Source organism: Bufo bufo, chromosome 4, assembly GCF_905171765.1.
Source record: "Bufo bufo chromosome 4, aBufBuf1.1, whole genome shotgun sequence".
Classification (NCBI taxonomy): Eukaryota; Metazoa; Chordata; class Amphibia; order Anura; family Bufonidae; genus Bufo; species Bufo bufo.
In genome coordinates this window covers 582,066,372-582,090,894 of record NC_053392.1, presented here as the reverse complement: position 1 = coordinate 582,090,894, position 24,523 = coordinate 582,066,372, and the positions used below count along the sequence as shown (strand labels likewise).

The window sequence follows — 24,523 nt, the reverse complement described above, 5'->3', positions numbered from 1 at the left end:
GTATTAGGGTTGTCCCTTGCTGCAGCGCTGGCCAATCGTAGCGCACAGCTCATAGCCAGGCAGATTTTGCTGGACTGGTTTTTTGACACCATGTCCCATTTGAAGCCCCCCTGCTGCACCCCTAGAGTAGAAACTTCAAAAAAGTGACTCCAATTTAGAAACTACGGGATAGGGTGGAGGTTTGGTTGGTACTAGTTTAGGGTACATATGATTTTTGGTTGCTCTATATTACACTTTTTGGGAGGCAAGGTAACAAGAAATAGCTGTTTTGGCACCGTTTTTTTTTTTTTTGTTATTTACAACATTCATCTGACAGGTTAGATCATGTGGTATTTTATAGAGCAGGTTGTCACGGACGCGGCAATACCTAATATGTATACATTTTTTTTTATGTATGTAAGTTTTACACTGATTTTATTTTTGAAACAAAAAAAATCATGTTTTGGTGTCTCCATAGTATGAGAGCCATAGTTTTTTTTTTTCAGTTTTTGGGCAATTATCTTAGGTAGGGTCTCATATTTTGCGGGATGAGATGACTGTTTGGCACTATTTTGGGGTGCATATAACTTTTTGATCGCTTGCTATTATACTTTTTGTGATGTAAGATGACAAAAAATTGCTTTTTTACACCGTTTTTATTTAAAAAATTTTACGGTGTTCATCTGAGGGGTTAGGTCATGTGATATTTTTATAGAGTAACTTATTACGGATGCGGCGATGCCTAATATGTATACTTTTTTAAAAAAAATTATGTAAGTTTTACACTAACAGCTTTTTAAAACAAAAAAAATGATGTTTTATTGTCTCCATATTCTAAGCCATAGTTTTTTTATTTTTTGGGCGATTGACTCAGGTAGGGGCTCATTTTTTGCGGGATGAGGTGACTGTTAGATTGGTACTATTTTGGTCGGCGTACGCCTTTTTGATCACTTGCTGTTGTGCTTTTTGTCATGTAAGGTGACAAAAAAAGGTTTATTTAGCACAGTTTTTATTTTTTACTGTGTTCATCTGAGGGGTTAGGTCATGTGATATGTTTATAGAGCCGGTCGATACGCACGCGGCGATACCTAATATGTCAAATCCCCCCCCCCCCTTCCCCCCCATTTAACTTTATTTGGGGAAAATGACGTTTTTGTTTATTTTACCTAAAACTTTATTTTTTTTTCACTTTTTTTTTTGTCCCACTTTGGGACTTCAACTTTTGGGGGTCTATTCCTTTACAATGCATTCCAATACTTCTGTATTGGAATGCATTGGCTGTATGAGTAATACTGTGTGTATTACTCATACAGCTTCCGGCCTGTGAGATCCAGGGGGCTGGATCTCACAGGCTCGTCATTGGAAGGCACCGCCGATGTCTAAGGAAGGCATTACGCTGCCTTCCATGCCATCGGGTCCACCCTACAGCCGCATGGAGACACGATGGCACTGCATCATAAAAAGCTGCAAACCGCAGGTCTGAATTGCCCTGCGGTTTACGGCGATCGCCGCCATGGGGGGGTCACGGGACCCCCCTGCGCATTTAGCCGAGGTGCCTGCTCAATGATTTGTGCAGGCACCGGCGGCTGGCGGTGATCGGAAATGCACAGGGTGTACAGGTACGCCCTGTGTCCTAAAGAGGTTAAAGGGAACCTGTCACCGGGATTTTGTGTATAGAGCCGAGGATATGGGTTGCTAGATGGCCGCTAGCACATCCGCAATACCCAGTCCCCATAGCTCTGTGTGCTTTTATTGTGTCAAAAAAACGATTTGATACATATGCAAATTAACCTGAGATGAGTCCTGTATGTGAGACGAGTCAGGGACAGGACTCATCTCAGGGTAATTTGCATATGTATCAAATCAGTTTTTTGACACAATAAAAGCACACAGAGCTATGGGGACTGGGTATTGCGGATGTGCTAGCGGCCATCTAGAAACCCATGTCCTCGGCTCTATACACAAAATCCCGGTGACAGGTTCCCTTTAAATATGGGGCCCGCTCAGTTCCTGAGCGGCTGCCATACCTGCTGGGTGCCTGCTGTTTTACACAGCAGAGTCTGTCATCCTAGGATAGGTCATCAGTAATAAAATCTCAGAAAAACCTTGCTAACTTGCTAATTGCTAACTCGGCCTACACAGGGTCAGACACTCTGCGCATGCGGTGGTTTTCAGGTGTACCACGCAAGCGCCAAGGGTGGGTTTAGGGAAGGTTGACACGGAGATTTAGATGGCTCAGGTGCGCCTATCACGAGGTTACATTGTATGTGGCACAATACACTAACAAGGGGGCCGAGAACGCTCAGTCGTCAATTTAATTTTACATTTTCAGGAGGAATAACAGAGGGATGGCACAAAGAGTTCTGAGAAAGGATGCTACCGAATTGTTTCATAGAGAATCCGAGTATTCTCTGAAGCAGAGATGTCAGGAGAGGGGACACGTCCTCTGAAGCTCTTGTCTCAGGATTTGTATGTCTATATAGGTTTGTAAGAATTCCCAGCAGTCTATAGGATCAGCAGAATACATAGTGTGTGCCTCAGGAGCAGCGATCCAGGGTTGGCATATGTTGTGTCTTAAAATAAAAATACCCCGAGGTCACGTTGGCATGGCTGTCCTTCCAAGGGGAAGATGTCAAATGTATTTATATAGCACACAACATACTGGAGCATTACATGTACTCCTATGGCTCGCTCTCCTACGGAGTTGTCTTGTCTTCTACTTCCATTGAAGACGGTGTAGAGAACGTGCAGTGATGGCGGCCTCCGCAGGAAGATGATACTTGTGTTACTTGTATTGTAAAATACTTGTGTTACCATGTACTAACAATCCTGGAGCATCTTTTCATACAGCTGTGCATTGTACCGCTGCTCTGTTATTCCTCCTGAAAATGTATGCATAATTTGACAACCTTGTGTGGTGATTCATTATAATACTTACAACGGGGCTCCATCAGCAGAATAGTGAGTGCAGCTCTGGAGTATAATACAGGATGTAACTCAGGATCAGTACAGGATAAGTAATGTAATGTATGTACACAGTGACTGCACCAGCAGAATAGTGAGTGCAGCTCTGGAGTATAATACAGGATGTAACTCTGGATCAGTACAGGATAAGTAATGTAATGTATGTACACAGTGACTGCACCAGCAGAATAGTGAGTCCAGCTCTGGGGTATAATACAGGATGTAACTCAGGATCAGTAAAGGATAAGTAATTTAATGCATCTACACAGTGACTGCACCAGCAGAATAGTGAGTGCAGCTCTGGGGTATAATACAGGATGTAACTCAGGATCAGTACAGGATAAGTAATGTAATGTATGTACACAGTGACTGCACCAGCAGAATAGTGAGTGCAGCTCTGGAGTATAATACAGGATGTAACTCAGGATCAGAATAAGTAATGTATGTACACAGTGACTGCACCAGCAGAATAGTGAGTTCAGCTCTGGGGTATAATACAGGATGTAACTCAGGATCAGTACAGGATGATGTGTGTAAACTGTTTCTCAACTTTTTATGTACCTGTAGATTAGATCTATAGAAACACAGACAACACTTCGCCTCTTGTTTCTGCCTCCACCTTCTCCTTTTGCTTGTTGTCGCCCATGATTTCTTGTGCTAAGATCTCATGTCTTGCTCACACCTCTGTATTACCGCCATGTAGTCTATTGCAGAACAGCCAGCACTTCCTGTCACCAATTTAGCGCACGTTGCCACATGTTCTCATGGTTGGTTACCCAGATAGGAAGTGAAGTGGTTGCATCACGTCCTGACCCACAGCGCACATTGCACACCTTTACATGTGTATCTGACAGCCCGTGAGCTGATCATGGAGGATGGGTTTTCATGCCAGTCCATGTTATCATAGAGGAACGGCCGGCTACCCAGGCAGTAGGCAGCACCCTCTGAAATCAGTGGGACAAGTCAGGTCCTTGCGTTTTTTTACCAGCCCTCTGTTCAATCTAATATGGGGTGTGCGGTGAACCCCTATTACATCCATAAAAAGGGTCAGTCAACTCCTTTTATCATATCCACATTCAGTTGAGCACTAGTCACCATATAGATCAGTGATGGTGAACCTTTTAGAGGCCGAGTGCCCAAACTGCAACCAAAAACCCACTCATTGATCACAAAGTGCCAACACGGCAGTTCACCCTGAATACTACAGTCCAGTACAGTCTATCTTCCATGTACTTTATCATTTAGCTATAATAACCTGCCTGCATTCAGTGCGCCCTGCGCTGCCTGCGCTGTTCGTAGTGCGCCCTGCGCTGTTCGTAGTGCGCCCTGCGCTGTTCGTAGTGCGCCCTGCGCTGTTCGTAGTGCGCCCTGCGCTGTTCGTAGTGCGCCCTGCGCTGTTCGTAGTGCGCCCTGCGCTGTTCGTAGTGCGCCCTGCGCTGTTCGTAGTGCGCCCTGCGCTGTTCGTAGTGCGCCCTGCGCTGTTCGTAGTGCGCCCTGCGCTGTTCGTAGTGCGCCCTGCGCTGTTCGTGGTGCGCCCTGCGCTGTTCGTGGTGCGCCCTGCGCTGTTCGTAGTGCGCCCTGCGCTGCCTGCGCTGTTCGTAGTGCGCCCTGCGCTGATGAATGACAGGATAAGTGTAAGACATATTGGTACACCATAGACTTCTTCCAGGGCGTGGGTGCCCACAGAGAGGATGGGATAAGCCATAGGTTTGCCACCACTGGTATAGATGGACGTATATGATGGTGGACACACAGAAGCCAAAGTATTGATAACCTGGCACATCAGTCCCCCCCCCCCTCCTCATCGTAGCCTCCATTATATGAGCTCCTCTGTAGTATATACCCGTCATTTAACTGGCAGATGTGGCTTTGTGAGGCCATGTGTCTGAGGGAAGTGGCCCGGGCTATAGATGCTGGTATTCTGGTAACGGTCAGAACGTCCGGAAGTGATTTCTAGTGTCAGGATAATCTAATGGATTTTATGCGAACAATTGTTATTTATGCAATTCCCAAACATGGTCTGACTGTATCCAGTGAGTGCTGCCATTGTCAGACTATGCATGAGAAACCCCCCCCCCCCCCCCAAACTGGTTACCACCCCTCTGTACCCTTATTGCAGACTGATAGCAATTCATTCATAGCTTCTAGCAGGAATAATAAAGGATCCCTGCACGGCCACTGCTGCATCTCCCCGTCGCATACCGGGGGTGGTGGAGGGTTGGTAGCAGCCAATTGCTGGTCACTGTCGCGGCCTGCCATTGGCTGCTCTTTCCGTCGCCAGATGTTTTGATCCGAACGACGAGGAGATGCAGCGGTGGCCGTGCAGGGATCCGGAGGGACGCGGGTGCCAGGGTAGGTATTGTCTATAGGAGGAGACCGGGCATTGTGAGGGGTATTTTTACTATTTGATAACCCCATTTAAGTGGTCAGTGCCTTTTGATTCCCGCTGATGTGTGGACGGGGTGCTGATGGATTGCCATGGTCTAAGAAGAGCCCCCAGATCTGCCATGTATGTTACAAAAATGATACCTCTGAGTGCTCATTCCGCCCCCCACAAGATATCAGACCCTCAATCCTTAAAAAATAGGTGATTTTCTTAGAATGTTGGAAGAATGTTTTCCTTCATGTCATAATAGGCTGCCAATTCGTCTAGTGTAGAGATCACTTCTCAGCAGTCCTCTCATTATCATCACAGGCAAGATTACAATGAGAGTTCACCCTTCTGTATTGGTAACACAGGATCCACCATTCACCATAGGTGATGTTCAGAGCTTAAAGGGGTTCTGCAGTTTTTTTAAACTTATGATCTATCCTCTGGATAGATCATCAGCATCTGATCGGCGGGGGTCCGACACCCGGGACCCCTGACGATCAGCTGTTTGAGAAGGCAGCGGCGCTCCAGGAGCACCGTCAGCCTTCTCGCTGTTTACCGCAGGCCCCGTGACGTCATTACTAGTATCAACTCGCCTGGGCGGGGCTAAGCTCTGTTCACTTGAATGGAGCTTAGCCCCGCCCAGGCCAGTGATACTAGTCGTGACGTCACTGGGTCAGTGGTAAACGGCGAGAAGGCTGCGGCGCTGCCTTCTCAAACAGCTGATCGTCAGGGGTCCTGGGTTTCGGACCCCCGCCGATCAGATGCTGATGATCTATCCAGAGGCTAGATCATCAGTTTAAAAAAACTGCAGAACCCCTTTAAGCTCTGTCCTGTACAATGACCACTGACTGCACAGATCACAGAGCATGCCCACTACATCCTCCCATAGTAGAGAATGAATCGTCTCCAGTCTGCAGGTACCTGTGCCCCATGGTGGCTGCTGTAAAGCGTGTCGTTCCCCCCCCTCCATAATCACGTACAGAAAAAATTAATCTATAATCCAAAAATAAAAACAGACTAGAAAATGTAAAGAATATTTATTAGGGTCTGGTAAAAGAGAGATGTGTGCAGTAAAATGTAATGAATTGGTGCCGTGGAGAGCTGGAACTTGGCAATATGGAGCACTACCCTCATCTGGCAGCCCCTGCCCATGTATAAAGTGTAGAAATGTAAGGCACCTTGTAAACCGCCATGTAAGTGATCAGGGATTGCTTACGCAGGCAATATCTGCTGTTCCTGTGGCCACGCTTTCTGGAGGCGCCCATGCAGAACTGTCCTATGAATTTTAAGTGCATTGAAGTCTATGAACACCGTCTCCTGCCCTCACTCTATTGCTTAGCATGTCCGCCCGCAGAGAGGAAATTGCCATTTTTGGTAAATCTACACTGATCTATTAGAGAATTACATAAATCGCAATCCCTGTGCTGTTACGAGAATCGGCAGGCAACTCCTATGAGGGGTGAGTCGTGGGGAGGTAAGTGCACCGCCACGTCTGTGGGAGGCTCAATGACAGCTTCTATGGGCACGGTATTGGCTGCCATCAGTATGTCAGTTGTGTGCTGCCATATGGCACCTCTAGTCTGTATTAAAAAACCTCCATTTGGAAGCAATTCAATGGTCCAGTATGGCGCCATACACCTCTATAGATGCCCTGTACAGCTCACAACCTGGAGCTGTAACACCGCCGGGTTCAGGAGACGTTGGATCAGTGGTCTCCAGCTATGGTGACACTGCAACTCCCAGCATGCCCTGTTGGGACATGCTGGAAGTTGTAGTTATTTCCCCCATCCGCTAGAGAGTCGAAAGCAGGCAATATACATTAAAGTCATCCAAACGCTATGATTTCCATGGGACTGGCCGACCATCCGTGTATAGAGATGTCCCAACTCTTCCCTGACATCAAATGTCATGGATGATAAGGATCGGACAACTGGATTTCAACATGCCCGATCCTTTTGTACTGTGGGAGATGAGCCACAGCCAGAGGTTTCTGTCTGGCAGCAGGTTTCTCCCCTATATCCATTCCCAACACATGCAAGCCCTGCCAAGCCAAGTGGGCGTGTGTATGGGGTGGGATTGTGGGCGGGCGTGTGTATGGGGTGGGATTGTGGGCGGGCGTGTGTATGGGGTGGGATTGTGAGCGGGCGTGTGTATGGGGTGGGATTGTGGGCGGGCGTGTGTATGGGGTGGGATTGTGGGCGGGCGTGTGTATGGGGTGGGAGTGTGGGCGGGCGTGTGTATGGGGTGGGAGTGTGGGCGGGCGTGTGTATGGGGTGGGAGTGTGGGCGGGCGTGTGTATGGGGTGGGAGTGTGGGCGGGCGTGTGTATGGGGTGGGAGTGTGGGCGGGCGTGTGTATGGGGTGGGAGTGTGGGCGGGCGTGTGTATGGGGTGGGAGTGTGGGCGGGCGTGTGTATGGGGTGGGAGTGTGGGCGGGCGTGTGTATGGGGTGGGAGTGTGGGTGGGATCCGGTCTGATTTCATGTGTATGGTAGACTAGATTAGTGCCTCAGGCCAAGGTACCCAAATTTAGATTGTAAGCTCTTGTGGGCAGGGACACCTTTAAAGACTATTATTCCCGACCAGGAACTGTGCTGTCCTGTACAGCGATGCTTCTGTCCTGCTGCGGGGTGACTATTAGCAGAAGGTCTCTTGTGCATCTGACTGTCCACAATGTGTGGCATTTCCTGAAGCAAAGCATGGCAGTGGTTCCAGGAGCAGACGCTTCAGTGTACCCGTTGTGGTTTGTACCAGTTTGACCCTTCAAGGCTTCCCCAATCTGAGTATCATCTGTACATGTCGGCACAGGGCTGCCTGTGACAGGAGAGGTGAGAGCCGAACAGGGGCCTGTGCTGGACTGGACATATACTACATCCAGACACTACTGCGTAGAGTTAAAATCGTCCACAATTTCTGCCGTCCTCTGGCCGCACCGTCGAGCTAAACCCTGAGACATAAGTACCAAGTATATTGAGTTTTCTAGCAATGTTTCCTGGAGCCAGTTACTACCTAAAAAGATTTTACTTTTGTAAATGTTCAAATTCTTTTTACAGTCATGTGAAAAAATTAGGACACCCTTTGAAAGCATGTGGTTTTTTGTAACATTTTTAATAAATGGTTATTTCATCTCCGTTTCAACAATACAGAGAGATTAAAGTAATCCAACTAAACAAAGAAAACTGAAGAAAAGTCTTTTCAAGATCTTCTGTAAATGTCATTCTACAAAAATGCCTATTCTAACTGAGGAAAAAGATAGGACACCCTCACATGTATTCCCTCTTAAATTGGCTCAGATCTCACACAGGTATATCACACCAGGTGCACATAATTAGTAGATCGTTACTCTGCATGTTGAATGAGGCTTGCCCTATTTAAACCTCAGACATTTAGTTTGGTGTGCTCCTGACTGTTGAAGTGAGAGTGAGCACCATGGTGAGAGCAAAAGAGCTGTCAGAGGACTTCAGAAAAAAGATTGTAGCAAGCCTATGAGTCTGGGAAGGGATTTAAAAAGATCTCAAAAGATTTTGAAATCAGCCATTCCACTGTCCGAAGATAGTCTACAAGTGGAGGGCTTTCAAAACAACTGCCAACATGCCCAGGACTGGTCGCCCCAGCAAGTTCACCCCAAGAGCAGACCGCAAGATGCTAAAAGAGGGTATCCAAAAACCCTAAAGTGTCATCTTCGAGAACTACAGCAGGCTCTGGCTACTGTTGATGTAGAAGTACAGTGCCTCTACAATCAGAAAGAGACTGTACAAGTTTAACTTGCATGGGAGGTGTGCAAGAGGAAACCTTTGCTTTCCAAGAGAAAGCATCGAGGCCAGACTGACATTGGCCAGCGATTAAAGTTACAAAGACCAGGACTTCTGGAATAATGTTCTTTGGACGAGATGAGGTCACAAAATTGAATTTTTGGACACAACAGCAGAGGACATGTTTGGCGTAAACCAAACACAGCATTCCAAGAAAAGAACCTCATACCAACTGTGAAGCATGGAGGTGGAAGTGTCATGGTTTGGGGCTGCTTTGCTGCAGCAGGACCTGGTCAGCTCACCATCATAGAATCCACGATGAATTCTACTGTGTATCAGAAGGTGCTTGAAGAACATGTGAGACCATCAGTTAGAAAATTAAAGCTGAAGCGGAACTGGACCATGCAACATGACAATGACCCAAAACATACTAGTAAATCAACCAAAGATTGGCTGAAAAAGAAGAAATGGAGAGTCCTGGAATGGCCAAGTCAAAGTCCAGATTTGAATCCCATTGAGATGCTGTGGGGTGACTTGAAAAGGGCTGTACGTGCAAGAAACCCCTCAAACATCTCACAGCTGAAAAAGTTCTGCATTGAGGAGTGAGGTAAAATTTCCTCAGACCGATGTCGAAGACTGGTAGATGGCTACAAGAACCGTCTCACTGCAGTTATTTCAGCCAAAGGAGGTAACACTCGCTATTAGGGGCAAGGGTGTCCTATCTTTTTCCTCAGTTAGAATAGGCATTTTTGTAGAATGACATTTACAGAAGATCTTGAAAAGACTTTTCTTCAGTTTTCTTTGTTTAGTCGGATTACTTTAATCTCTCTGTATTGTTGAAACGGAGATGAAATAACCATTTATTAAAAATGTTACAAAAAACCACATGCTTTCAAAGGGTGTCCTAATTTTTTCACATGACTGTATATTTTACATTTTATAATATTAAATGGAGCCTTTGAGGTTGAACATGCAGCGCAGGAGGAGCTGAGCAAGCTGATTATGTAGTTTTTATGGTAAAATATTCAACAAAACTTTTCAATACTGATCCTTTATTTAAAGGGGTTGTCCAGCCTTTACTAATTGATGGACTATCCTCAGGATGGGACATCACTATCTGATCGGTGGGGGTCCAACACCCTCCATCCCCGTCTATCCTCTGTTTGGGTATAGCCCGGATGTTGGTGTCGGCGCCCATCGCTGCTTCCATTGACCAACGTGGTAACAGGCTCCTTCCACTATAAGGTTACAGAGGCTGTGTTAGTTACGACGACAACGTCTGGTAACGGAGCTACACCCTAACAGCTGATCCGGGAGGGGGTGCGGGGTGTCGGCCCTCCGCCGCTCAGTCTATCCTGAGGAAGGGGCCATCACTTAGTAAACCTTGCTTTTTTCTGGGCTTAGCTGTCAATCACTAGTCGTCCGCCCACTGTACATATAGAGATAGCTGTCGATACGAATTACGACCACCCACTGGACTCTTAAAGGGTGGTCATACCATTGTAGTTATGGCAACAAAATCTGTGGGAACCCGTCTACCATGTTGTATAGAGGTGTCAGGAGAGTAAGGATCGGGGCAGTTTATATTTTCAGTATGCCTGATCTTATATCACACACGTAGGGCGGTTTCAGACAAGTCCAAGTGACGGCTGAATTTCTGAGAAGACTGGCTCGGGCCGACCCAAACTCGCTGCATCCTAGTGATTTATGACGCTGTAGTGTTCCATCTCAATGGCGGGTCCCCTCTCCTGTACGGGGGCTGCGGTCAGCCTGGACCTCTGTGTGCAGTTTGTTTAAGTCAGTGATCAGTCCGGAAAATCCATCGTTCCTACGGAATGCGCATGGTCGTCCCTGTCCGCTCCGTTTTCTCTTCGCACCACTCTACAACTCTCTAGAGAACCCTTTTAGTAGGGTAACGATGATTGACAGGGAGGTCTATTTAGGATCTGCCACATCATGACTCTGCATCTTCTTCTATTTTCAGCAGCCGTGCTATCTTTTATTCATACTGAGCAGAAATGAAAGCCTGTTCTTCGGCGTCTGGTTTTAGAGAGGGCGATATTTGCGGCTCCCGCACTCAGCCGTACGGTGGCTCTGTTTTCTACAGAGATGTAATAGAGCTGCTATGACAGAACTGGAGGACTTTATACAGAGTTTTGCCCAGTTGGTCTCTTGGAAACTCGTCCAGTCTGAGTAAAGGCCCGTGGACGTGTCCATACAACAATGCGTGGTTTACGGATCCGTCATATGGCAACCAGCAGGGTCAGAATAATATGAATTTGCCTCGTCGGTACTTATAGTCCAGGGATCAGCAACCTCGGGCACTCCAGCTGTTGTGAAACTACGACTCCCAGCATGCTCCATTTAGTTCTGAGAATAGCCTAGGAGGTGTCCATGCTGGGAGTTGTAGTTTCACCACAGCTGGAGTGCCGAAGGTTGCTGATCCCTGTTATAGGCCTTGCAAGCAATGCAAATTTGCAGAGGCGGTTGTACCAAGTTTGGACCTCCTCCCCTATTCATCCCCCCTCCGGTCATGAGAACACGCGTCCCGTTTCTCCCTCTATGACTGGAGCAGTGGTCAAGCACGCGTGCTTCTGCCATATTCATCTCTATGGAGCTGCCTGAGATTGCCAATAGCTGTACTTAGTTTCTTTTCAGCAGGGCCACAATTCTCCTGATCAGTAGGGGCCCCAACAGTCCAACCCCCGCTGATCAGACTCCATATTCCCTATCCCGTGGATCAGGGATCAGGGTAGAAAACTTCCTCACAAACCCTTTTATTAACAATCTTCAGTTTTTTGTCCTCTTTCGCGCCTGTGTGGGCCCTTGTGTCTCCATGGTTACAGACTACAAACACACCCTGTGTAGTCTGATCCTGCTCACTGTTCTGTCTCCTGTCTTGTCGATCTGCCGAATGTATGTTTTGTAAGAAACTGGGGTCAGATGGGAGGGAATAGCACACTATGCAGGGTTTGTTTGTAGTCGGTTACCATGGAAACTGAAGCCGCAGACACAAAACTTTAGATTTTTCACTTAGGCCCTTTCACAGGAGCGAGTTTTCCGCGTGGGTGCAATGCGTGACGTGAACGCACAGCACCCGCACTGAATCCTGACCCATTCATTTCAATGGCTCTGTTTTTTATGCATCAGTTCTGCGTTGCGTGAAAATCGCAGCATGTTCTATATTCTGCGTTTTCGCGCAGCCCCTGACTATAGAAGTGAATTGGGGCTTCAGTGAAAAACGCATTGCATCCGGAAGCAAGTGCGGAAGCGATGCGGTATTCACTGATGGTCACTAGGAGATGTTGTTTGTAAGCCTTCAGTTTTTTATCACGCGCGTGAAAAACGCATCAAAACGCATTGCACCGGGCGGAAAACAACTGAACGCGATCGCAGACAAAACTGACTGAACTTTCCTTGCAAATTGGTGCGAGTTTCTCACTGAACGCATCCGGACCTATCCGTCCCGCTCGTCTGAAAGGGGCCTTAAGGACCACATGAAATTTTTCTTTTTTTGCCTCACTGTATTTAATTAGCCATTTTTTTATTTTTTTTAATTAAAATCGAAATTGTCCTTTATGGTCTCATAGTTGGTGACCGCTTGTGGATTTTTTTTTGGGAAATTATTTTTGGCATATATAAATTAAAGTTTACTTTATAATTTTTTTCATCTTTTATACCCTTTACCTTTTAGCATAATTGACAAATTACCTTTTATTGTACGTGTTATTGCAAGTTCGAGGATACTTGATGCGTGTGTTTTTTAATGCTTATTTTTTATTTTTTTTGTTTATTAAAAATATGTATATGTATTAAATTTGTTTTAGTTTTTCATTATTTTTTTAATTCAGTTGACTTCTTTATTTTTCAATTTTTTTTTTTGTCTATATGACATTACATTGGTTCCTGTGCATGTAAAATGCCAAGCATATGTTTAGGGTTACTCCTAACGCTTCAAGCCCCCGTAATCGGACTGGCGGTGGGGTGTGAAGCAGGAGCACCCTCTCCATTGGCACAGGCCATTAGTGCTACAGCATCCACACGATCGCTCATCATGTACAGCGTATTATGGGGTGCTTTACTCGCTGCAGATTTTGTGGCGCTATTTTCTACGACTGAAAATCGGTTCCCTAAACCTGTATTGGTGGCAGGCGCGTGGATTTGCAGAGATGGGAACTGAATTTTCAGTTGCAGATTTTAAATAAAAATGGCCACTTTACAAATAGTTCTAAATGGATATGTCCCTCCATACCTGCTCAATCCAGATGAATTGTTACATGTGCGCTGTTCTCCTGAGTTGTCTTCCATCCCGATTGGTTCCTGCGAGAAATTCAGAACCAGATTTTTCTGGTATTCAAATTCACTGCTCGGTGCAATCAGGGTGTCACCATTGCACCAAAAGGCTACGCTCCTTATTGCTGTCTGCCCCGAAACACCCCCCTTCCAAATCTTTCAGTGACAGGGCCAGCAGTGGTGACATAATCTCACTCTGGGCCTGTACTCGTGCGCCTGCGCATTTGTCTCAGGATTGGCACGCCCTGCAGTACTGACTCCTTCTGCTGGCAAGCATCAGGTCTGTGCTCTGTGTGTGCCGATCCCCGAGGCGAACATGTCTCCACTGCTGGGGCATGGGCAATATAAGTAGCATGGCTTTAGGTGCAACAGCGACACCCTTGTTGCACTGAGCAGTTACAACAAGAATTTCTCTGGAACGCAGGTGAAAATCTGTATGGGGGGGGGGGACGACAGATCGTTTTACTTGGGAGACCAGCGCACATCTAACGTTTGGTTGCAAAGAAGCGCGTTGCGGTTACATGTGAGTGGCGAATCTTCTTGGCATGCCGTTCACAGTACAGCCTGCAGACGAGCGGTCGCCTGGCTGGTTTTCATCCTGTGTCACAACGTGCGCCCTCTGTAGGAGCTCCGAAGACTAACGCTGGCGTTTCCTTGTCATTGCAGTCATTGAATGGGGCGACGACGTCCACACGATCACAGAAGACGAAGCTGTAATGTTGGTGAATCATCAAGCAACGGGGGACGTCTGCACGCTGATGATGTGCCTGCAGGACAAAGGCATGGTATGATGTCTCTCTGTGGAAACTGGCTCTATCCTCCAGGGGGGCAAAGGGGAGCTTTGTGTTCTCCGGGACTAAACACTCTGCGCTCGATGGGTTCTAATGAAAAGTTTATTATGGTCCCCAATGACTCTCATACACTTCTATTGCTGATGAACTCCTTAAAGGGTTTGTCTGGCTGGTCTCTGATTTATATCTGGGGCATATACACTTTTTTTTTATCTAAAGCCTACCAGCAGAGGGAGCTAGATTCTATTAGTAAAGCTAAGCGACTGCGCTGACCTGCCAGACCACTTCCATAGGGATTGGGCAGAGGGTGGTTATGAAACGCTCTGCCTGATTGTGAGACAACTGTGCAACTATTGAATGACCGCCACCCTGTGTTCTCTACTCCTGGCCCGGCACTGCTGCCTATGGCAGCGTGCCATATATATCCTGTAGTCCTCTTTCCCAGGTCACATTTCTTATTAAAGTGGTTCCCTGCTTGTTAGAAGGTTCCCCTGATGATAAGCTTATCACACAGGGTGTCCCTGCTGGGACCTCCAGCGATCAGTGCTGGGACCTGGCAATAAGGGTTCATCTACCCTACAGCGCCACCACAGGGGAAACAAAGCATTACACAGTGCTCAAATCAGTGGGATGCCTGTGTAATACAGTGCAGGTCCCCAGTGTTGTGCACTTCTAAGGGACTGTCAGAGTAAGGGCTTGTTCACACGACCGTTTCCCCCCCGTTGCCGTATTGCGGCCCGCATGCAGCAGGTCCGCAATACACGGGGCACCGGCCGAGTGCATTCCGCATCACGGATGCGGACCCATTCACTTGAATGTGTCCACCAATCCGGAGATGTGGTATGGAACGGAACCCTACGGAAGTACTACGGAGTGCTTCCGTGGGTTCTGTTTCGTGCCTCCGCACTGCAAAAAAAATAGAACTTGCTCTATCTTTTTGCGGAACGGACGGATTTCCGACCCCATTCAAGTGAATAGGGTCACGATCCACATGCGGCAGCCCCACGGCCGGTGCCCGTGCATTGCGGACAGCACGGAGGCGTAACTGTCGTGTGAACAAGCCCTAAGTGTCCAGTGCTGCACTTGGCGGTCCCATACACGTAGATGGATCAGTGGTCACACGCTCATCACAGCTCCATTCTCAAAGGAGAGTCCGGGACTTTCATGTTTGTGAATTCCCAGCTAGCAGAAACCTATCCCCTATCCTGTGGACAGGGGATAAGTGTTGTCAGTGGGAAAACACCTTTAAAGAGCACTCATTAGCAAGATCAACCCTATTATACTGCCTTGTTGGGTTGCTCCCGCTGATTAAAATGATACCTCTCTTGTGAAAATCTGTTCCCACTTTATGTAATTGAGGGCTTCAGTGCAATGAGGGGCGTGGCCACCACTGGGAAGTTGAGGCGCACAAGCGAATAGGCCCCACCCCTGAGTGCATTGAAGTCCTCATTTACATTCTCAGGAACGGCGCAACTGATTTTCATGACAGATATTTTAATAAGCAGGGTCAACCCTACCAGGCAATATGTCTCGTTTACTTGGGTTGATCCTGGCTATAACAGTGGGTTTTCTAAGGTGGACAACCCCTTTTAAACGGTTATAAAAAAAAAAAAAAAAGTTTATAGTGATAATACCTTCGAAATTTTAAAACTGCCATGATGAAAGTGGTTGCGTAGGATAAGAAAAATATAGCTGCTTCTTTGCAGAAAGAGCGCCACCCTTGTCCACAGGTTGTGTCTGGTATTACAGCTAAGTTCCATTCAGTTCAGTGGAGCTAAGCTGCAATACCAGAGACAACCTGTGGACCGTGTGGCGCTCTTTCTGGAAGAAAGCAGCCATGTTTTTCTAATCCTGTACCTCTATCTATGGGCTCATGCACCCGACCATATGTATTTTGCGGCCTTCACAATATGGATGACGTCCGTGCACATTCCATATTTTGCGGAACAGAACAGCTGGCCCCTAATAGAACAGTCCTATCCTTGTCCGTAATGCAGACAATAATAGGACATGTTCTGTTCTTTTGCAGAATGGACATATGGAAACAGAATGCACACGGAGTAACTTCCATTTTATGAATTTTTTGGTGGACCCATTGAAATGAATGGTTCCGTATACAGTCCGCAAAAATACGGAATGGACACAGAAAGAAAATACGTTTGTGTGCATGAGCCCTAACTCTATCCCAGATACTGAAAGAAACCAGATTACCAGCGCACACAGACCCGCGCTGTAGTGCATGGACGGATCGTGCACTTGAGATACCAGTGCTGTTTAATTGGGAGTGACAGAAATATTCCGACATGTCAATAATCCCATAATGCGAGGAGCCTCAGAAAGTGCTGATCCGGGTTTAGGCTCTGATGCCCTTGCATCTATTTTAGCAATTCTTGTAAACGTGATAATGGCTTCCTCATGACGTGGCCTCCAGCTGCCAATCACCGGCAACATATAATGGCAGAGGATCGGCAAGGCCAGGCCCCCACTGTCTACTGGCGGAGACCAGTTTTCCACATTTGATGCCTGTATTCTATAAAGGGACGATGGACGTTGCAGATTCCTGGGCTCAGTAATGTAGATATCAGGAACATTAAGTTGGAGCCGCAGTCATTATTCTGCTGGTGCAGTCACTAAGTACATACAGTTACATTACTTATCCTGTACTGATTCCTCAGTTACATCCTTTAGTATACTGCAGAGCTGCACTCACTATTCTGCAGGTGCAGTCACTGTTGTACATACATTACATTAGCATATCCTGTACTGATCCTCAGTTACATCCTGTATTATACTCCAGAGCTGCACTCTACTATTCTGCTGGTGCAGTCACCTGTGTACATACATTACATTACTTATCCGGTACTGATCCTGAGTTTACATCATGTATTATACTCCAGAGCTGCACTCACATATCTGCTGGTGCAGTCACTGTGTACATACATTACATTACTTATCCTGTAACTGATCCTATGTTACATCTGCATTATACTCCAGAGCTGCACTCACTATTCTGCTGGTGCAGTCACTGTGTACATACAATACATTACTTATCCTGTACTGATCCTGAGTTACATCCTGTATTATACTCCGGAGCTTAGCAACTCACTATTCTGCTGGTGCAGTCCACTGTGTACATACATTACATTACTTATCCTGTACTGATCCTAAGTTACATCCTGTATTATACTCCGGAGCTGCACTCACTATTCTGCTGGTGGAGTCACTTTGTACATACATTACATTACTTATCCTGTACTGATCCTAAGTTACATCCTGTATTATACTCCAGAGCTGCGCTCACTGTTCTGCTGGTGGAGTCACTGTGTACATACATTACTTATCCTGTACTGATCCAGTGTTACATCCTGTATTATACTCCAGAGCTGCACTCACTATTCTGCTGGTGCAGTCACTGAGTACATGCATTACATTACCACGACTACTTCTTCTTGGCTTTCGTCTTTTCTTAAACGCCTCTGATTATATTCTTGACCTGCATGACGATCTGACGGCCCTAATAACGATCAGTGTAAGGAGGTCCGCTTACCTCAGCTGCTTTCACAGGCTCTGAGCTGCTGCAGGGGCCAAGTGCTGCTCCGTACTCCGAGGCTGCGGGGTCAGCGCAGGACGTCTGCTCTTTGAAGGAGACCAATTATTATTGTGCTGTAGAAGCTGCAGTGACATTTTCTGGACTAGTGTTGGAGGATTTTTGTGTTTTTCTATATTTCATTTTTTTTTTTGTATTTTTTTTTTCATCTTTTTGTTTCTATTATAGGTCGTCCGGCAGATGATGTGGTTAATGGACCATATTTTCAAATACACCAATTTCGGGGTGGTGTCTCTTGTGCACGGAGATTTTTTCATACGACAGGTAAGCCAATCTGTTGTGTGTTTGGGGAAATATGTTGGGGCTTTTTTTTTATTTTTTTTTTTTATATATATATATATATATATATAACATTGCTATTTTGTGATGAAAAAATGATCTGTCATTTTTAAATATGCTATGTTTTGCCATTTCAAATGTCTGCTTGCTGTCAGTGAATGGTAGCCTTGTTTTAAACCCCCCCCCCGCGAGGCTCAATGTCCAGCTGAAACTTTGCTAAAAATTGTATTCCATTTTGGCAAAGCACCCAAAGTCTGGGCTGAAATTTTTTTCCCTGCGCTGATGACATTGCAGCAGACAGGAGAGACGTCTGTGTTGCTGATATGTTTAGCTCGCCAAGGACGGCCTATACCTGGTAGAATTAGAGTTAGGGACCATTTTGGCATGCTAGATAGTCACAGGAAAGTCATGGGAAAAAAATCTGAACCATTGCAGTTTGCACATGAGTGCACAGTACGTCCCTACCTAGCGGAATTGTTAAAAAAAATCTAAGAAAAGAACCCAAAGGGAAATCTGCACCAAATCACAGTGATTTTGTGTTTTTTTATTTTATTTTTATGTAGAACTTGTGATTTTGCTGTGAATGTGTGAAAAAGGCACCATGCACATGACCGTATTTGTTTTTGCGGTCCCCCCCTCCCCCTCCACACTTTTCCATTTTAAAGGGATTGCGTCCCTTCTGCAATAGCCTTAATTATGTAGAAGAAGTTAATAGGAGCCACTTACTAGATGTATTGTGATTGTCCACAATTGCTTCCTTTTCTGGCTGGATTAATTTTTCCATCGCATTATACACTTGCTCGTTTCCATGGTTATGACCACCCTGCAATCCATCAGCTGTGTCCGTGCTTGCACCCTATAGGAAAAACCCCTGGCCTCTCCTGGTTGGCCGGGGACCGTGGGAGCACCATAGCTAGTGCATTTTCTATAGTGTCAAGCACGACCACCACAGATGGGATTGCAGGGTGGTCGTAACCAAGGAAACCTGCAGTGTATAATGCAATGGAAAAAATGAATCCAGCCAGCGAAGGAGGCAATATGGACCATCACAATACATTAGTAAGTGCCTGGTATTAACTTTCTCTACATGATAAATCCGTTTGCTGAAGTGCCAACAACCCCTTTAAGGGGTCGGTCTTATTTGGTCATGATGGCGGGGAACGTTTTCACTTTGATGTTCTGTATTTCATCAGACACCACCCAGACCCCGAGCAGCAGTAATGCCTCTCCGGTTTACATTCTTTCAGGCAGTTGTGTGTCTTCTGTTCAGTCATTGTTTAGATATTACCAAATGAGGACAACGCTGGATACAAGATTAAGTGGAGGAAGCCCCGCACCTTCAGGACTTCAGAGACTCAGGAATTGTATTGATTCCATTTAAAGGGGTTCTCCGCTTTAGGCGCCGCGCACACAACTATATTTTTGTTCCACATCTTCTCTGCATATTTTTTGCGGATCGGATGCGGACCCATTCATTTCTTTTTTAGGAAAATAAGTTATTTATTTTGTAAAGAAGAACAATACACAGAAAGCAAAAGATCATCTGTCTATTAAGTATCGCATAGAATACCGCACTCATATACCGTAATTACTCTCCAGGCAGGATTTGGAAGCTAGAAGCTCATAGTAATACCAGGAGAGAGCTTGGCCCCATCCCACCTTAAAAAGCCAACTGAAAATAAACCAAAAGTGAGGGGAAGGAACAATAAGTGGCTCATGCACATGAACCTATTTTCTTCTGTGTCCGTTCTGTTTTTTGTTTGCAGACCGTATGAGGAACCATTCATCTTAATGGGTCCGCAAAAAAAAAAAAAAAAACGGAAGTTACTCAGTGTGCATTCCGTTTTCCGTATGTACGATTCTGCAAAAAAATAGAACATGTCCTATTATTGTCCGCGTTACGGACAAGGATAGGGACTGGTTAATTAGGGGCCAGCTGTTCTGTTCCGCAAAAAGCGTATTGCACAGGGATGTCCATCCGTATTTCTTGCAGATCCATTTTGTGCAGAACCGCAAATACATATGGTCGTGTGCATGAGCCCTAAAAGAATAGCTATCCTCTGATATTCCGCTTAGAGACTGAAGAAGCCTAATCCGCCAGCAAAGCTTCCCTTGCAGAGGCCTTCTAACAGGATACTAGCGGCTTCTGTGGAAGACACTGGTGCTAATAGAGACTCTGCAGGTGCTCCGTTCACAGAGTAGTGCTCCAGGCACTTACGTGGCCGCAGCGAGGAATCTGGAGGGTTATTATGGAAATTGCTTCTATCTGTTACCGTTGCCCACGGGCGCAGCGTCCTGTACGTTGTGTAATGCTCTTTTTTTTTTTACAGTCTAATCATTGAAATGCATGTAAAGCGATCAATCAGATGGCACCGATCCGCTCTGATCAGTCTGCGCTCTTGTATCTTCTCAGGGTAAAGCTTACCGTGACCAGCAGCTGGTCCTCCTGAAGGTCCATCTAGAAAAATACTACAGGAGTCGAGACCGAAAGTGGATCATCTTATTTCCAGAGGGCGGCTTTCTCAGGAAAAGAAGGGAAACAAGCCAGTTATATGCCAAAAAAAATAACTTGCCATTTATTACTCACGTCACCCTCCCGAGACTGGGGGCGACACAAGTGATCCTGAACACGTTGCTGGCACAGCAAGAGAATGGCACTCCAGCAGGGGGTGACATGCCTCACGTGGGTAAGGATGGCACAGCAAGTTCTTAATTACCGTGTTGATGTCGCTCTAGATGCCTGCATGCCCCCCAAATCCATTAAGGCTTTTTGGATAGTTGAGTGACTTTGGGTGGAAACTGCAATGGGCGGCCATATTGCTGATCACTAAACTTTCCCAGACCCCTGAATGGCAGTTTTCTCTTGTTCTGCAGTAGATAGGGAGACATGGGGTGTATAACTACATATTTGCTATCTAGAGGTCCTGGGAAATGGAGTGAAAACCCTTGTAGTGGCGGCCATATTGGGAGACCAATATGACTCCAAAATACTATATATATGTATACACTGATCAGCCATAACATTATCTCATGGCACTGGCACCTATCATGGGATGGGCAGCAAGTGAAAAGGTGTCACCAGGATGTATTATGGGAAGAAGGCAAGCTGGTGGAGGCAGCGTGATGTTCTGGGCAGTGTTCTGCTGGAAAACCTTGCCTCCTGCCATTCATATGGATGTGACCCATACCACCTACCTGAACATTGTATGGATCACATACCCCTCCTTATGGCACTGACATCTTCCAGTAGGATAACACCCCTGCCACACTGCAAAAATTGTTCTTGAATGTTTTGAGGAACATGACTAAAGAGTTAAAGGTGAGGACTTGGCCTCCAGATCTCAAGCCAGTCGTCTTATGTGGGATGTGCTGGAAAACAAGTCTGATCCATGGTGGCCACCCGGGACCCTTGCCGGTCGGCTGTTTGTGAAGGCACTGGTACTTGCTGTAGCCCCGCTCCCTTCTCTCTGCAAACCAAGCTCAGCGCCTGTGCTTGGTTTCGGGCTGAGCCCCATTTACTTCAATGGGGCTGAGCTGCACCCTGGCCATGTGACCAATAAACATGACATCACCTGGCCTAGGGAAAGCTGAGAGAAGGCTGCAGGACATCCACCAATCAGATCCTGACGAGCTATCCAGAGGATAGGTCATGAGTGTAAAACTCCCGGAAAACCCCTTTAATATTATGGCTGATCCGTATGTATTTAGGTGCTTTCGTCACGCCAATCTTTACCACTGAGCCATGTAACATGGACTCTGCAGTGGGTTCATCTCTGTTTCCTCCTCGGTGAAGGACGTCCAGGTCGTACCCAGCTTGCTCTCCAGAATACCTGAGCAGTACACACAGCATGTCTTTATAAGATTACCCCATGATCACATACAGCTGCTTAGGCTTGGCCAGGAATTTAGATCCTAATGCTATTGCCTCAGTAATGGGTTGTGTTTCTATAATCGGGGACAGAGCATGTCTGCTCCCAAAGTGATGAACAATTTAGTTCCTGCTGAAACCATCGCAGCTTTTATTGACCTGTTCCGGGATACAGCAGCCTCTGCACCTGTGGCCAGGGCCTCCATGTCTACAGCAAATATTTGGATTTTATACGTTTCTTTTGTGGAGTATGATGTTCACTTTGTGTGAAAAGGAAAGCATGAAGAGCAGGCACTCCTTAAAAGGATTGTCTCCTTTATTCCACTTTCCAATGGAACAGAACAACTATAATACTGCCCCCTGTACAAGAATAGAATTACTGTAATGCTGCCTTCTATGTAGAAGAATAGAAGTACTAGAATTCTGCCCCCTGTTTGCAAGAATACGAGTACTATAATACTGCTCCTATGTGCAAGAATATAAATACTATAATACTGCTTCCTATGTACAAGAATATAATTACTATAATACAACCTCCTATGTACATGAATATAACTGCTATAATACTGCTCCTATGTACATGAATAATACTGCTCCTATGTGCAAGAATATAACTCGCTATAATACCTCCGCCTATGTGCAAGAATATAAATACTATAATACTGCTTCCTATGTACAAGAATATAATTACTATAATACAACCTCCTATGTACATGAATATAACTGCTATAATACTGCTCCTATGTACATGAATATAACTGCTATAATACTGCTCCTATGTATAAGAATATAACTCGCTATAATACCTCCGCCTATGTGCAAAAATATAACTTTTAAAATACTGCTCCTATGTACAAGTTAATAACTACTATAATACTGCCTCCTATGTACAAGAATATAACTACTATAATACTGCCTCCTATGTACAAGTTAATAACTACTATAATACTGCCTCCTATGTACAAGAATATAACTACTATAATACTGCCTCCTATGTACAAGAATATAATTACTATAATACTGCCTCCTATGTACAAGAATATAACTACTATAATACTGCCTCCTATGTACAAGAATATAACTACTATAATACTGCCTCCTATGTACAAGAATATAACTACTATAATACTGCCTCCTATGTACAAGAATATAACTACTATAATACTGCCTCCTATGTACAAGAATATAATTACTATAATACTGCCTCCTATGTACAAGAATATAATTACTATAATACTGCCTCCTATGTACAAGAATATAACTACTATAATACTGCTCCTATGTACAGGAATATAACTACTATAATACTGCTCCTATGTACAATATGGGAGTAGAATTAACATCTGAGTGGACTTGCCATGCTCCTGTCCTAGACGTTGCGGAGGTTACCATGTCTCTGATGACAGGACGCTGCTGATACGCTGTGAATATTGATGAGGTACAACGAGCCTCAGAGTCACTGATCTCCTCTGAATGAACACTGGATCGCGGGTTGTGTTCAATTAAGAAATCAATGAATTACTTAAAGTTAGTGAACTGTATCCAGAGTATCACATAGATTTATAGTAGTCCCTCTGCTCAGTTTCTCCATGAATATATGGACTTCGCAGACTTGAGCCCTCCTGTGTTTTCCGCCCGCTCCTACGTGCGCATGAATGCTAATATAAAGGTTATGCCTAAATATAGCAGTAGGTCTCATACATAGATTTACATATATTAGTTAGTGCCCCGGGTGTCCTGTCATTATGGTCATATAGTCAGTACGCGGCTACTATCTGGTTGGACAGCCCGTGCTCAGATTGTGGGTCCCCCCTTGTGTAGCTCATCTTGGGGGTTCTGTCTGCTAGGAGAATCTGAAAATCTTTGAACCCTCATTCTCATGATAAATGATTGTCCAAGGTTCTACTTTTTCAGGTGGGACATTCTTAGTCATGGCTGTGGGAGTTGCGTCTTATGACAGCGTTGCCCCTAGTGGCCTAACAAGGGACAGGTTTTTGTTTTGTTTTTGCTTTGAAAGTAAAAGGCTGGTCGATCCAGCTATTACTTTACGACTTGCTGCAAAAAGGGGATGTGCATATCTCTATCATCACTAGATAACTCAATTTCTTACCAAAATATCAGTCTATTATCTGTGCCCCTCCCCCTTACCCCAGTATGACATTTGTCCTGGGTCTTAGCAGAACCAGATTAGCTCTGCCAGTGACTAACGTCCTGACAAAGCGCTGTTTTCCCCTTTGACTGGTCCTTCTATGGAAGCTCCAGTTACAGTGGAAAACTTCTCATGAGAGGACATGTGTAAGACCTAACCACTTGCCGACCCCCTGTTTACTGTATACGTCCCGACACCGAGGTTTCTAAACGCCCTTGCAGAGATTGCAGCTGCAGGTTATTCGTGTGGCTGTGGGAAGCCCGTTGTCAGCGACAGCCTGGTTCCCCACTCGCCTCTCAATAAGTGTTGTGTATAAAGATCAGGAAGCGGCAACACTCTGGTCCTAGCTATCATGTCCTTGCCAGGGGCCAGTTGTCTGCATGAGCTGCTGGGTCTTAGCACACTCAGATCAGCTTTGGAGTACAGTTGTTCAGATGTGGAGAACCTTTCTGGTGGCTGTATTCCCTCTG

The 24,523-nt window shown here is 45.7% G+C and overlaps 1 protein-coding gene across 1 annotated transcript in view; it reads left to right on the top strand.

The window, feature by feature from the left end:
- LPGAT1 (lysophosphatidylglycerol acyltransferase 1) overlaps positions 1-24,523 on the top strand; it is a 95,584-nt gene that overhangs the window by 49,356 nt on the left and 21,705 nt on the right. Inside the window, exons 5-7 of the mRNA XM_040430395.1 lie at positions 14,026-14,144; positions 17,926-18,021; positions 20,450-20,723. Of these exons, the coding sequence (XP_040286329.1) occupies positions 14,026-14,144; positions 17,926-18,021; positions 20,450-20,723 (489 nt within the window). The remainder of the gene's footprint in view (positions 1-14,025; positions 14,145-17,925; positions 18,022-20,449; positions 20,724-24,523) is intronic.